The following is a 16,360-nucleotide window of genomic DNA, read 5'->3' on the forward strand; positions in this document are numbered from 1 at the left end:
TCCCTGCCCCCTGAAGCCTTCCATTTAGTAAAAACTGTCAGAACCAGTAGTCAAGCATGAGGGACTGTCAAGCTAGTTATGACTCTGTTTGGTTGTAAGATGTAAGGCTGAGTGATAACATGGGCAATGTGATGATTGAAACAAACAGGTTATTTAGTTTAGGTCAGTTTTGATTTGAGAGAATAGAGTTAACAGTATAAAATAAATAAAAATATGCCTTGAAAACTGTTGTGTCCCTCTTGAAAAACAAGCCAGTACAAGCCAAGGAAATATTTATTAACACTGTTGAAAGCATAATGCATGATTTTTTTTTTATCATTTATGATGACACAATCATTAAGCACAATCAATTTGGCAAAACATATATTAAAATCACAGATTTTTGTAAAATAGTAATTACATCAAGGCCATCCTGCTTTAAAGCTCTTGACAAAGAGCCACACTCAAATTCAGATGTTCTTTGGTAAAAACCAAAGCCGTGAATTTTTCTCATCACCAGAGAGTTTTGTCCCAGGATTATTTACCTATAGTTTCCCTTATTGATACCACATCCAGGACCTTTGCCATAAAAATGCTACGTTTGAAAGTGTAATATTTGAACACCAGTATGATCGCAATTGTAATATCTTTTCATCATTACATACTTGGCAACTACATCACTATGAGTGATACTTCATTGAGATGTAGTTAAACTGCTCAAGCTGGTACCATGACACAATCACACTGTTTCTAGCTTATCTGTCTAATTTCTGTCCATCTAAAGGACAATGGTAGTGGGTTTTTCCTTTACACAGAATAAATAAAATATAAAAATAATCTCTTACAAAATATATGTCAACACAGGGACAGTCTGTCTGGACAACCACATTTGCTTACAACACACAAAATACTACTACCCTTACGAAAATGAACCCTGGATTTACTACAAATAAAACCAAAAAAACAAATTAACCATGGTATTTGTAGTAAAACTGTGATTATACAAATGGTAATCAATACACCAAAAAAACATGGTTACTACACCTTTACTACTATAAAAACGTGGTTAATTTTCGAAAGGGTAATATTAACTACAGTTGCAGAACAGAACAAAACTAGCAGCATAACAGTGTTATATTACATATAATATATAACATTAATAGAACTGGTTATTTGATCTCAACATTCCACATCAGTAATAGTAACAGGTGGGGCATCTGTACTGAAGCTATTCCATTCGAAAAGTGAATTAACTGCTGATTCTCTTTCTCTGCCAACTGAGTAAAAATTAGCCAAATGCCAGGGAAGCTTGTGGCCTAATTAGCATAAAGCCTTGTGTCAAGTGAGGTCTCAAATTTTAGATCCCATTTAAATACACATTTTAATTGGAATATTCCAATTTAAAGAGAGTTCAATCACAAATGTTCTTGTGGACCAGTGTTATAAAAATAGTTAATACTTGTTTATTCACTTTGGAAGGAATGAGCCTTCAAACATGATGCACAATTCCAGTGTGTACTTGTAGGAATATATGTGCAAGGGTTGACACTTAAAAAGGATGGGAAAATGGAAGCAAAAAGCTTTACAATGATACATAAAAGACAGTAGAGTCTCCTCTTTCAGAGACTAGTAATTACACCTTGAGTGCTGTGCACTTGTTTTTGTATTGTGCACTGTTGTTGGTTCATCCCTAAGCTAAAGCACATGATGTACAGTTTAAAAGTTGGTCAGTTTATTTCTATGTAAAACACACCATATTAAACAGGAGAAGAGCTAAATCTAAGCTAGTAAACACAATGAGAAATCAGTAGTTTCCTTATGAAATAAATTAACATTAGACATTTTCTCTAAATAAAACGTTAAATATCATTGTTGTGTCCATGTACAGTTTATGTTACAAGATTTGTAATGTCACTTACTCAGGCTAAAAAGTTCCGCAGAAATACCTTCTGTGCTAACTACAGAGCAGAACACCCTCAATAATCACACCCCACATCTTTCTTATGGTCTACAGATCAAGCCTTTGCTGGCTACTTCGCTCTGTTGCTCAGTACTGGAACAGAAAGGTGTCTACTGGTACCAACACCGAAGCCCTCAGCAGACTCTGGAGCAAAACAGCATGCAATGCATGCAATTAATCTGCATAGACTCCACCAGTCCCACGATTTCCATTGCAAATGGCTCTTTCCTTTACCTGGCATCCATAGCAGTGGTCATCCTGTTGTGACACTTGTAGACTCTCTACCACAAAGATCGCAGGTGTGTATCAATTCCTCAGCAATAAATATTTCACTTGCACGTGTATACTTCTGTCCGTTCACTACAGGTGTTGCACTTGACGTAGCAACACCAAAGAAACTTGCAGTTGCACTGCCACACGCGTGAGTACTGGTGTGTGTTATATCCTCGGTCGCAACACATGAGGTCGCAGCCATTGGCCTGCTGAGCAGTCTTGTTGCAGATCCTGCCCTGGGTTCCCATGCTACCCGTCACGGGATCTGCCTCGCAATAGTTGGGTGACTTCTCAATGTACACTAAATCCATGTCCATGGGCTTCCGGTATGAGTAAGGATTTTTAACCTTCAAAAAGGTAGGCCGCTTGTTTCGACTAGCTCGGACCGGTTCCACGTGTACAGCATGGTTATACTTCTCCTTGAGGATGTAACCCAAGTGCCGGAATTTTGGGAGAGTAGTCCAGCAAGTCTTGGTAGTGCAGGATCCAGATACACCATGACATTTACACTCTAAACGCATGTTCTTTTCCAAGACCTAATGTGGGAGGAAAAATTAACAAGTCAATACCTTTGGGATTATTTAGTCACCTAGGTTCCATTTAGGAATCTTAACCAAAGTTAATTATGAAAGTAGACTGTTTGATGACTCACAGTTAATTTAGTTAGTCTGACTGGTGACAAATCTGAAGAATGCAATCATCCATTACAAAAGAATTACTGATGCTAAGCGGAGAATGTATGAGGAAGGAAAAGATCTTGTTTACAAAAGGTATGCAGTAGTCATAAACCATGTTTTGCATATATTCACATCACCTAATATAAGGCATATTCCCGGAACCAAGATCTGGATAGACAATACAGTAGGGATTAGTGAAATCACCAACAGTGGCATACAGTTGGGTATCTTAAAGCACATTTCTGGGAATGGTTTAACAGGTTGAGACAAAGGTTTTTTTTTTAACATTCCAATTTGAAGAATGCAAGGATTGTTAAACTTGCAGTGCTAAACAACCTCATTCCTTCTCGTTGTGAAGAGAGCGGGCCTGCAAAACACAGCTTGTGTTCACAGGCTCTCTGACTACTTGTAGGAAACAGTTTCATTTGTGTACACAACACACGCCACAAATTGAAGCAAGGGGCAAACTATCAGAGGTTGCCTGTAGGAGTCTCTTTTCTTGTATAAGAAAAAGAGTGGAATCTGCACAGGATATGATATAAACACTGACTGATGGTCGCAGAGTTCCTACAACAATCAGCCTATGTGTAGTGTACACAAATAAAGCTCAGGAGTCAGGTTTCTGGTGCCTGTGTGCTTCACCTTATATACTTATAGACGTCAAACCCCACATGTAAAAAACAAAACATTTTGAGTAGCAGTGTAACTGAGGGATGCTGTATACTTTCTTGTCCTGTAGTTATTTTTCATGGAAATTAATGATAAACATTAATGCATTTCACATACTCTAGTTGTAGGCTTAGAAATGCACCAAAAAAAAAAAAAAAAAAACAATGCATAGAAAAGGCATTGGTTAGCTCAGAATAGATGAATGAATGGGCAAACGTAAGCAGAACTCAGTGAAGCAGAATGCCTGTTTAGATATGGAAGAGGTCTGATTGGCATCGGTGAATTGCCTGTTCAAGGTGGTGTAGTCTTTGGTGTGGTTGGTTAATGTGTCTTTTCTCTCCTTCTCTTTCTCTTCCTTTCACTCTTTTTTCACTTTTGCTGTGGGTGGGAGAGGCTTTACCTTGATTTTTAATTATTTTTACTCATTCTCAGACTTTCATTAGTCTTTTTGGCAATTTCCTACAATCTAGGATGCATATCAGGCTTAGTGTGTTCATGCTGCCGATTCCTGATAAACAGCAAGTCTCAGGACAAGTTAACAAAGGAAAGATCCATGCTTCTAAAGAGAGGCCACACCCCTTGCATTTTCACTGAAATGCTGTATTGCAATCCATTAACCAATCACAATCATGGGTGTGGCCTGTCAATGGCATGACCTTAGTTGATAAATATTCAATGAAGAGTGCAAAATTGCATCTTTGAAATCACAATGAATTTGTGAACTGACAAGTCTTAGAACTGAATTTACTTGCTGTAAATAGAGGCTTAGTGCATGTGAGGCACCAGATACCATAAGAGTTGTTTCATGATAAAAATGTTACAAAGGTTTACTGGTCAGGCTTAGGGTTTTAAAGCCCCAAAAGAAGCTCTGTCTAGAGTGCTGAAACATCACACTCTCCAGATTGGCACTGAATGACGAAAAGCATATGAGTGTCAGTCAAACTGCCTGGGCATTTAGGGTATGCATTTCGATGTTATTTTTACAATTACACAACAAATCATTTTTACTTCTCTGACTGTGAAGTCATACCAACTGATCCCAAGTGCAATAGAGAACTACTATTGCTTTTAAATTATTCAACTTGGAACCTTGAAAAATAATTTTGCTATAATCACAAATTACTAGTCATGAGCATGCCAAAACCAAAACTGCATTGCTATATCTTGTTATACCTTTCTAGCAATCCTGAATACCTTGATTAGCTTTTTCGGGTGTGTTTCTAAGGGTTGTATCTAAACTAATCAGGAAAATGGACCTCGAGGGACAGATTTGAGAACCCCTGCTATAGGACTTACAAGAAAGCACTATCACGGGGTATCCATTCCTGCTCTTGGAGGGTCACCTTCCAACTGAGTTAAGCTCTAGCCCCAATCAAACACACCTGGACCAGTTTTCAGGATCACTCGAAACTTACAAGCAGTCGTGTTGGAGCTAAACCCTGCAGGAAAGTTGCTGTTCAGGAGCAGGATTGGACAACCTTGGCCTAGTGATGTTTTTATGCATGACATGGTTTTATTATGCAACAATCTTCTTAATTAAACATGCAAATGGTGCCACATACCTTGCGTCCCACTTCATTGTTATGGAGGTTCATGAGTGTCCTGGCGTTCTGCCTGATCTCCCGTGCATCTATGAACACCTTTGAGAAGCTCAGACCATAGCGAATATCAGCTGAGCATCCTCCCCACTTCCAGCCTTCCTCTTGGTTGTAGAAGCCCTGCTTCTCCTTGTCACAACCACAGCCGCTCAGCGTACCTTGAGTGCAGGCTGCTGTGATGGCATGGGCGACCCCGGCAGCAATAATGGCGTAGGTGAAGGCTGCTTCCTTACTTCCTGGATCCAAAAGAATATACTCCGTCAAGATCGCTGACAATAAGATCCAGTTCTGGGCAGTGTTAAATCCCCCCTACATACCTGACATATCTTGACACTCATAGCAATAATCAAATGTGTTAGCTGAGTCAAGTACAGTTCATTTATCATGCACACATCATACTAATTAACAATATGGCCTCCGGTAGACGGTAGCTGGCTTACTGAGAAAAACATGGTATAAAAATGATCATCAGTAGAACCCAACATTGGCAAAACAAACACAGATCACATACCTGTGATTACACAACACACAAATAATTGTCCTTCAGTTGTCACAGAGAGGAAACAGAGAGACAAATAACTGTTTGCACACAGATGAGCAAAGGAAGGAACGGTCCATCTCTTTAATAAGCACAAATGACAAGGGTTTATTTCAGAGACAATAGAATGGTTGAGATAGAGGGTATGTGTTTAGACTCTAGCCTGGCCACTGTCCCAGCTTCCGTCAGAACGAGGGATCCACCCTGTGGAGATGAAATCCTCAGGCATGCAGTGCCTCCCTGGCCAGAGTACTGCTATAATTGATTGCCACAGTTAAACAGGGCACTTCCAGGTTAACTGTGTATTTCATTTATAAGGACAAAGATAGGTCTGAAAGTTCTGCAAATAACTATTACAGGGTCTTTTTTGTAAGGTGACATCAAGCAACAAATAACTTTTAAGTTCCAAGCTTCCAGTTTTCACACTTCTTTTTTTCTTCTTTTTCATTATTATTATTTTGATATTTTCATGTCAATTTTTTTTTTCAGTGACAATAAAGTACTGAAATTCAATTGAATGCAAGGCCTGTGCATAAAAAGTGTTCACCAAACATAAAAAATTCCCTAAGCAAAAAAAAACAAAACAATTATTATGCATTTACTGTTGCTCAGTTATGTTAACATTCCTGGAGATGTACATATACTTTTCTCGATTAATGAGTCATCATGTATTGACTTTCCGAAGAATCATTTACACAGCTGAACCAAAAGAACACTTAAAAAGTTAACCTCTTTAGGTCTCATAAAGAGTGATGTCATAGTTATTACAATTAATATCTTTGCTATCTTTTATAATTTCATGGCAAGAAGTGAAAAACACACAAATATGTCAGACAGTTAACAGGCCGGCTCAGCAATGCAGGAATTTTCACCTTCAAGCAATCAAGAACAGGAACTCACTAACATTGGTATGTGTTGACCTGCTGATGATAAACATCTTGGAACTCTTCTCATGCAATCTAACAAAGGCCAGTTTGGGGCATAAATTATGTGGAGATTTTTATGGGTTGTTTGGGCTTGTCACCAGAGGAAAAGGGATGTATACTGAAGAAAGGAAAATGAAGACTGTATTGATGCAAAATCTTAAAATTCTCATCAATACTAGAGTAGAATGCGCTTTGTATTTGTATATCACTTGATCTATGTTTACTTAAAGCAATATATTCTGAACACAAGATAAGACTTCCATAAATGTGTGTTATGACATGAGTATCATTTATTTTCAAGAGAAATCTGAATCAGTGGCGTTGCATGATTCTGTGCTAGATGTCTCTTGCCAAAACTGTAAACGCTAGAGGTTAATATATAAACCTCATACAGTGTACTTGTCTGGACTTGAGGCATTAATGCTGATGGAGGAAAACTACTTTTGAGCATACCGGAGGGCGATTAAGTCAGAGAAGATTTAGGAGGGTTGCGCTCAAGCAACATAAAGTAACACAAGCACAAAGATGGTATGCCTTTTGCATATGTGTCCAACTGCTGATTTCCAACAGGCTATAGTCGTATATAGTCGTAACTTCATTCATGTACGATAAAAAGGTGAACGGGCCCATGGGTAGTGGAGATGGCAAAATGTGCAAAAAGTGCACCTAAAAGTGGAATCCACTGCCGTATATGCCAAACGTGGAACTTGGTACCAGGCCCTGAAAATTACTACACATTACTCAACAACTTTTTTTGAGTATGCAAGCCCCTCCACACAGTTCGACTACCACTTTTCATCTTCTAGCTTTTGCTTGTATAAGCATGAGTGGCCATACACCCATTGAAACCAACCACGTTTAAATGGTTGTCCACTTTATTTAATCCTTCCTACATCGACCATAGACAAAAAAAGAGTCTGGATAAATAAAGCAGTAGGGCCGCTTCAGAAATGGAGACCACGGTCTGTCACTCTAGGTCAGCGTCCACTCTGCTGTGCTTAGATGAGAGGCCACACATCACAAGACCCACAGCAGCTGCCCAAGCAGACAGCATTAAATAATATAATCAGCACCCACAACAAATCCAGGATGCCATTCAAGTGTAAACGGTTAAGTGTGTGCAGTTCTAGAATGAGATGGAGAGAGACGAAAACCTGTGCTTTTTTTTTCAGGAGGCGCTTGTCTTTGATGCAGAGGGATAAAATACCGCTTCACCTTCAGCGATAGATACAAGTCTCTACAGATCTAAGCTTCTCCCGTGGGCCTCAACCACACCATCACAACACTGAATGGATCCTTAGAGTGCGCGGCAAAAGGAAAGAGGAGAAATTTCAGATAATGTTATCTTGGAGTTTTTTTCCGGAAGAGTTTGGATATTTGAGCATCGAAATTCCCTGTACCAACAGGAAAAACCATGCAATAATGCAACCTTCTATTTGCGAGCAGGGTCTGAAGCTAAACCAAAGTCCTTCAAATCACTATTCATCAAAGTGTCACAGGCTCAGTTGCACTGAAGGACCCCTTAACAGGCCAAAGTTTGCCTTAGGAAAATGGATAACATTACCCCAAACTTGCTTAATTACTTATGCTTTGTCTCTCTAAGGTGATATATTGTTAAATTTCCTCACAATACTGTACTTTCTTTTGGTCCTACTATTCAACCACTGTAACTTATACCCGTGGTAAAGTGAAAACCCTGACTACCGAATCATTAAAATCTACAGATAAGACAGGTTGACTAGAAAAAGAATTCTTTTGAGAGGCTGGACTGTTGAGAGGGCTATAAATCCAGCCGCATTGGCACTTGCACCATGAATGCATGCAGCTGAAACCTACCTGACATTGTTGCTGTGGCGTGTGAGACACTAAACATTAGCTTGACATCCAATGACAAATGACATTTCAAATGAGATGTCAAAGTGAGGGAAACAGGACACAGTGTAGTGTCATTCCAAGACAGTGTTTGTCCATTCTCTCTATTTCCATGAAAGATGTATTAAAGCAAGCGTGTTATAGCAGGTGTATAAGAGTGACGTCAGTTTTAAATATCGCAAAGACGGTCAGTTGGTCTTTAAGCAAAAAAATCCGAAATCTATAGGTCTCCTCCTCCACAAGTTTAGTCTAAAAAGCTTTATTTGTGCTTTGACACACTCCAGGGCTTGAAAGAAAGTGATTTCATTTTTAGTGCTTTTCTTATTTGTTGGAACTCTGTCCACAATAGGAAGATGCTAATTTAAAAAAAATCTACATTTCAATTCTGTATGCTGTAACAATATGAGTGTAATAATTTGGTAACATACCCACTTTCAACTCTTTTCCAAAGACAGTTCTTTCCCCAAGGGCCGAGCAGTTCCACCTTCCATTTTTGAATTGAAACTGACACTCATTGATTCCCATTTGTGCTCCTTCTCCAATGACAATGATAGCGTCAGGCCGGCTTTGACAGATAGTCCTTTGACGAGGGGCCAAACCAGGAATTTTGTTACAGATAACACTCGCTCCCAACGCAACCACGGAGGAAAAGCCCCTGTAAAGTTTCAAAATAATGGAATATTTATATAAGAAAATATTGAATACTTAAAACACAGTTTGAGTGGAATGGGCCATGACTAAAACTATTTATAGTATACATGTAATTCATAGTACACAACAAAACTGAGCACTAAAGCACTTTGGGAGGCAAACTATTATGGATATATGGATGTGTTATTATAGATGCAATGTAACAAATAGCTTATTTAAATATTGTTCCTAGGGACTCGTCATCAATAAACAACAGAAAAAAATAAGAAAAAATATCATCTCATGCTGCAAAGATGGCATTATATGGGTCAATGACAATACAAGATGATTTTATTTTTAAATCTCATGCCAAGTTCTTAGAAATGTCATCTTTGTAGTGATGTTGGTTTTTCTACAAAAATCGAATTTATCCTTCGACTAAAAAGCACTAAACTACTTCACACCTTGAAAACACGACTACACTACTTTTTTTTATGATTTATGTCATTGTTTTGTTGTTGTTGTTGTTGTTGTTGTTTTACAAATATTGTGATGACATTTCGTTATAAGCCAAAAAGAAAAAAGATAAAAGAATTGAGGCTCTAAATGGGTCTTTTCTTTCTTTCTCTCTCTCTCTCTTTCAGTTAGGCCAAAATTAATTTTATATATATATATATATAAAATATATATTTTCGAAGCCCCTCGAAAAAGATCTCGATATTAGGTAGGAAACTGAAACCTTCTTCATAATTACAAAATATATATATTTTTTTGTATGAGCAGCATTTAAAAAAGATAAAATAAAATAACTAAATATATCCGAACAAATAAAACGTCGTTGACCCATAAATGTGAAGCACAATTAACATTTCCGATATATTTGTATGTGTATAATATAGCCTGTATACTGTATAAAATCCACTAGTTTTGTGAAGAACTGTGCATTTAATTTATTAGTAGGCTAGTAAATACTTTACAGGTTAAAACAGGTAAACACATTCCATTATACCCTACTTACCCAATCTTCAAATATATAATCCCCAAACAGAGGAAAATGTGAAAAATCCAGCGGCGTGTTTTCCTGCTCATGTTCAGCCTGTACTTTGTTAATACAGTGTTAATGATAGTAGTCTCCTGATGGGTAGCCTAACCGGTGGACGCGATGCTTATCACAAGCGAAGCAAGTCCTTGGAGGGATGCAAAACTCCGTGACAACTCGACGTGAACACCTGAGCTGATATCCTTCGGGACGTGTGGAGATGAATGTTATTCTGCATATGTACGACTTCTGAATCACTTTTACACGTCTCGATTTACTAGAAGACCACACAGCTACCCGCACTTAAATTCAAATCACACTTCCCAGCAGATCCTTTATCTGTTAAATCTATCAGGGTGTGTTCTGGAGGAAATTAAACTTTCCGATATTCCTTTTTATTCGTCTGTGAAGCAGAGTAGCAGGTTGATAACGCGACTAATGACTTCAAAACATCGCGAGCACACGCGTTCAAGCAAACACCATACATACATAGAAGTAGCCTACGGTATGTAGGGACGTTAAAAAAATCTGATTTGAGATACGACAACCGAGTAATAAGCGAAAGACGTGTCACCGAGCTGTAATACCATAATAAATCTAGGTAAGGTATATTCTCTGTGCGCTCCTTGCCGAATATAATATCGCTACAACTCCAGCTTCTTAAACAGAGCTTTTATCTATTTTCCTGCACCGGTTTGCTCCTCCCATGAGAAAAGAAAACTTTAGATTCCCTCCTCACCCACCTCAGGTCATTAATTGCGAGGTGAGAGATGCATTCATTTAGCCACCTTCCAAAAAATTGATGTTCAAGAACCTTGTGTGCTCAGTGGCCAAGAGCAGTGCAACAAATATTAAAACAGAAAAATTAAACAAAAACTTAAAAACTTTATATGTCCTAGAAGTGAATTCATAGCAAAAGATGCATCTAAAGTTAGAAATGTTCATAATAGAAAAATCATTCCATGAAAATGGTCCCTTATTAACATTTGTGTAAGCAATGTGTTTAACAGCTCATATTATCTTTCCACATCAACAAATCCTGCTGTTACCAATATAACTTATATTTAAAATAAAACACAAATCCATAAATGAGAAAAAAACTATTTCATTAGTGTCTCTTTTAATCAAATTGTCATTTTGTTTGGTTTGCCATATAGGCTACACAATCTGAACCCATCAACCCTTTTAACAATTTTTGATAACTATTACTAAAAAACTGAATATTTGTATAAAAGGAGCATGTATTTAGCAATGGTAAAATAAACTCATCCTTACTACTTAAGCCATAGTTGTATCCCAACATTTAGACAAATTAAGTCTAGCTTGAGATGGCTCAACTTTTATTAGTTAATAATATTAACATTATATAATTATATGGCCCCACTTTATTTTATGTGGCATAAACTACTAAGTACTTACATCAAAAAACAAGTACAATGTAATTAATGTTTATATCATATTGCAAAACACTTTTGCTGCTATTGAGGTGGGAAACGGGTAAGGTTAATGACAGGTTTGGTGTAATGGGTAGGTTTAAGGTGTAAGGGATGGGTCAACAGTGTAATTATTAATGTAATTACAGAAAATAATTAGATTCAATTACAGGTGGGTATTTTTATTTATATATATATATATATATATATATATATATATAAAGTACATGTACACAATAAGTGCATTTATTATTATTTTAAATGTAAAATTATTAATTTAAATGTAAGCATAGTTAAGTCCACTTATTATAAAGTGGGACGAATTATATTATTTCTGTTGACAGAAATGAAAATGCTTCCTATTTGAAATGACCCTGAAAACTCAAAATGCCTGGTTATTTGCGTGAATGATTTTCATCCATAATATTGTAATTTAACATTGATTCATGCCAGTTTATATTTCTTTGTCTTGATTTTAATTGTTATTTAATAATAATCAATAATTAAAAAAATGTAAGTATATCTGAAGAGTGCAAACTTAAAATTCATGTTTAAATATAAAACATCAGACCCATTAATAGAGCAGTAAATCAGATTTTTTTAACATTTCACCTAAATAGTCAACTACTGGCACACTTTCAAAAAAAAAAAAAAAGGTAATGAAATGTAATGTATATCTCAAACAGTGAGGCTGACAACATAAATATTGCCAATTTAATTGCAACCATCCATCCCAAATTCACCCACACTGCAATTACCTACAGTTTCTTCATACATGCAAAGTTTGGCAAGTTTACAGGAATATAAATGTAAAGGGGAATAATAATAATAATAAAGAAAAGCAACATAAATCCAGCATAAGGCAAAAAAATCCAGCATATGCTTAATACAAAATAAAATACTCTAAAATACTAAACCAGGCCGATCATCCAGAGGACATGCAGCTCCATTATCCTGTCCACATAGACAATACAAGAGCGCCATCTCCAGGATGAATGCATGATGCTGAGGTGGTTTGGGATGTCTTCAACTCCCTGAAAATATTACATTTCTTTGGCTGTTCAAAAATAGGCCTTAAACCAGGGACCCTTTAATACTAGTCATAAATATATTTTACGTCAAAGAAAACCACAGATACATTTACAAATAATTTATTGTATTTGTTAAAAACAAAGATACTTTAGACAAGGAAAAAAATTCAATCTTGATTTAAAAATTTCATGCATCACATTTTCTTAAATAATTCGATGCTAATTTGCCGTGTTCTTCTGCCCCTCAGGAAAGGCAATAGATTGTATAGTTATCTGCTACACAGGATAAAATCACTACCCTACAACTATACAATCTACTACCTCACACTGCACAAGCATTTCAGTCTCTTTTAACAATCAAAAACATTTCAGCTTGCAGACACCTACCGTGACAAAGCTATCATTGAGATTAAACATCAGGAAACGTAGGATGATACTCCGCAGCTCCGTTCTCACTTTGAGAAAGACAGTAGGCTGTATAGTTATCTCCCAGTGTGGGTGTGACCCTAAAACTATACAACCTACTACCTCATCCCACGGTGCACATGTTGCCTTCTTTCCATCTGGAAATGAAGTAATGGGTAGGGACAGAAGTAACCAAACTGATGTTTTCCGAAGTCCTCTTTATCCGCCATGTTAGGATTCTTGCCTCGGCATCTACCACATTTCCAAATGCACAGTCAGTCTGTGGACAGGAAAATGTTAGTGAATTAAGTTTCATCAATCTGCCGACACAATAAATAATAGACTGTTCAAAATAATTGCTGCTCTCATCGCACATCATTTGACGTTACAGTGAAAGAACGCATTATGGGAAAAAATAAAAAAAATAGACTCCAACCAGGCGGATACAGGACTACAAAACGCTCCGTTGAACTGCATCAGACAGCACGGGTAATGCAGCAAAATGGAGGGGCTGGCCAAGTTACTGGCACCCTCTTGGCACCAGGAAGCCATGTTGACATTGTGTGTGTCTTGGTTACGTACTAACTTCTCAGTCAAGATTAAACGCTGCCACATTCTGACTTGTGCCCAGTTTGGCTCTGGGATAGATGTCGTCAGTAACAGCAGGCAAGCAAGACACAATTAGAGGACTGAAAGCCTTGTTTCCAACCATCTTGTTGTAAGCTTATAGGTGCATAAGATTCTAAATACAATTTTTGTGTTTCTAAATTTAAAGTTGACCCAAAAATGAAAATTGACTGAATACGTTCTCACCCTTAGGCCATCCAAGATGTAGATGCATTTGTTTCTTTATTTGAACAGATTTGGAGAAATTTTGCATTATAAAACTTGCTCTGCAATGGCTCATCTGCAGTGAATAGCTGCCATCAGAACAGCTGATAAAACATCACAATAATCCATGCGTAATGTAAATAATCCACAAACTTTGTGTTTGTAATAAATTCATCAAAACACCTTTAACTTCAAACCACTGTTCTTGGCTGAAATATGAGTCCTCTATCCATAATATTGCTTGCTCCAGTCAAAAGGTTGTCTTGTCTGAATCGGGAAAGAAATATGCATAGTTAAATCACTGTTTATAAGTGAGAACAGTCCAAACCGGATCTAAACAAATATGTTGTTGGATTGTGATGTGACAGCACAGCAGGGGATGGACCTTATCACTGAAGGAAGTGTTATTATGAATTACATGTAGTAGTAAGTAACAGATCCGCACACCGAATAAGCTCCCATACAAAAATGTTTTTTTATTATTAGTGACGTTTCGGGCCTCACATGGCCCTTCCTCAAGACAATCCAGCACCCGTAATGAAAATAAGATGTGCGTGATTTACTCCTGTGGATACTACTTATTATGAATTACAGCCTCATATTTTGGCCAGAAATTACAGTGTAAAGTTAAAATGCCTTAATGGATTTGTTTCTTCCAAACACGCTGCTTTCCTCTTAACAAGACGTTAAACTGATGGAGTTGAATGGATTACTTGTGGTTTAGTTGTGATGTTTTTATCAACTGTATGAACTCTCGTTATGACGGCACCCATTCAGAGGATTCACTGGTGAGCAAGAGATAAAGAGGTGATACTAAATTTCTCCAAATCTGTTCTGATGAAGAAACAAACTCAACTACATTTTGGATGACTTAGGAAAACAATTCTGAACAAGTCTGTTTCTGCAAAATGCATTCTGATCATTTTTTCAGGAAGAATTGCAGTTGAATTCATAAAAAAGAATTATTAACTATGAGAAGCATTTATTGAAAATACAAACTTGAGTGTTATGCTATGTATAAGCAGTACATACAACAACTGTAGTTGCAATATTTAAGTCATAAAATCAAATGTTTCCTACTTGTTGTTGTTTTGGCACTGATCACCAATCTTTACATAATGGTTACGGTAGTTACCCAGTGGAGTGATTGATTACAAACAGCACAGCATATAGCACTGTATGACTATTTTTACATCCTGTCAGAAAAAATAACTCAATAGCTTAAGTTTGCATAAGCCCATTTAATGTCAATATAATACTGTCCCATGATCTGCAGATTTAGCTGCGGTGCAGTACATCTCCTGAGTGCAGGAAACACTGACATAATGACAACTGAGATGATTATTGTAATGACGTAAATTTAATTCAATAGCAAAGACAGGAAACAGGATCTTGTTCAAAACACTGTTAAGTAGAAAGACAATGGCAAAACATCCATCCCAAGGATCTGGCAGTGAAAACATTACATTTGCCCACTTGGCATTTGGCAACAAAGCCTTTTCCAATCATGCTGCATATTCATCTATGAAAGCGCACGTTTCTGAGGACACCAATGCATGTGATACTAGTTCCTCAAAGTGAATCAAACAATCAGTAAATTGCACTTAATAAAATATGTGCTACTGAATTAGCTGAGAATACTAGCAGTTTTTCAATCTGGGAACCCTTACTTTACTTCTCATTCAATCATTCTCTGAAAGCTCATTACGTGATAAACAAAAAGCAGCAGACATGCAATTTAACGCCTGAATACTCTCGAAGGAGGCAGATGTAGCTGAATGCAGTTTGCATTTGCATCTAAAATGTCCATTCCTTGAGGTTCTGCTGCTCAAGCTTAGTGTCAAACTGATTTAAGAAATAGCTCTCGTCTGTAAATTACTGCCAAGTCCTGATTCCTGGTTAGATTAGTATTAAACAAACCCAGATATCTTTGAACGTTACTCAGATTACTGCTAACAGTGGGATCCCTCATCCACGTGTAGCGTTACTGGGATTCCAAAGTTATTTAATACAGATAAAAATTAAAGACAGACAGTCATATGCATTGTTTCTCCCCTCAAACTCTTTATATTATGCTCAAATTTCCCTCCCTTGATTCATAAAAAAAAATGGCGGTCTCCAGCGGCTAGCCTGTTAATACATCGATGATCTATCACCCAAATACATTATCCCTCTGAACAAGTAACTTAGAAAGTGCACGTGATTTTTGACAGACACGACACTATTAAAATCTATAGAGAACAGCATGTGACATATATCGGCTTTATTCAACTGGCATGCTAGGATAAGTGTCCCTCACAGACTAGCCAGCAAGCTAGTTTACACATCGCTCTTAAATAATGCAACACGCAATGGAAACTTATTGTAAAGTTGATCGGACGTGAGAAAAAATATAAAGTAATGCTCGACAAAATCGACGCGGTATCCTTGGTGGTTAAAAGAGACCGTTTTGAAACACAAACGTTCCATCATACCTCAATGTGTCCTCAATGGCAGCTG

At 37.2% G+C, this 16,360-nt stretch overlaps 1 protein-coding gene across 1 annotated transcript; it reads right to left on the minus strand.

Moving 5' to 3' along the window:
* Window positions 1–255: 255 nt before the first annotated feature.
* On the minus strand, window positions 256–11,391 carry LOC132119540 (protein Wnt-7a-like). Its single transcript, XM_059529595.1, has 4 exons — window positions 10,141–11,391; window positions 8,921–9,147; window positions 5,121–5,392; window positions 256–2,748 (listed from the first exon to the last, which is right to left on the minus strand). The coding sequence occupies exons 1-4, from the start codon at window positions 10,209–10,211 to the stop codon at window positions 2,269–2,271; spliced, it is 1,050 nt and encodes a 349-aa protein (XP_059385578.1). The 5' UTR covers window positions 10,212–11,391; the 3' UTR covers window positions 256–2,268.
* Window positions 11,392–16,360: the final 4,969 nt, after the last annotated feature.

This window comes from Carassius carassius, chromosome 38 (assembly GCF_963082965.1).
Source record: "Carassius carassius chromosome 38, fCarCar2.1, whole genome shotgun sequence".
In the NCBI taxonomy this organism is placed as follows: Eukaryota; Metazoa; Chordata; class Actinopteri; order Cypriniformes; family Cyprinidae; genus Carassius; species Carassius carassius.

Excerpts from the sequence above, each read along its gene's own strand:
- LOC132119540 (XM_059529595.1), bottom strand. The coding sequence starts at position 10,211 with ATGAGCAGGAAAACACGCCGCTGGATTTTTCACATTTTCCTCTGTTTG. Across the intron at positions 9,148-10,140 it reads ATTATATATTTGAAGATTGG|GGGCTTTTCCTCCGTGGTTG; the intron begins GTAAGTAGGGTA and ends GAAACTTTACAG. Across the intron at positions 5,393-8,920 it reads TGGAAAAGAGTTGAAAGTGG|GAAGTAAGGAAGCAGCCTTC; the intron begins GTATGTTACCAA and ends TTTTGGATCCAG.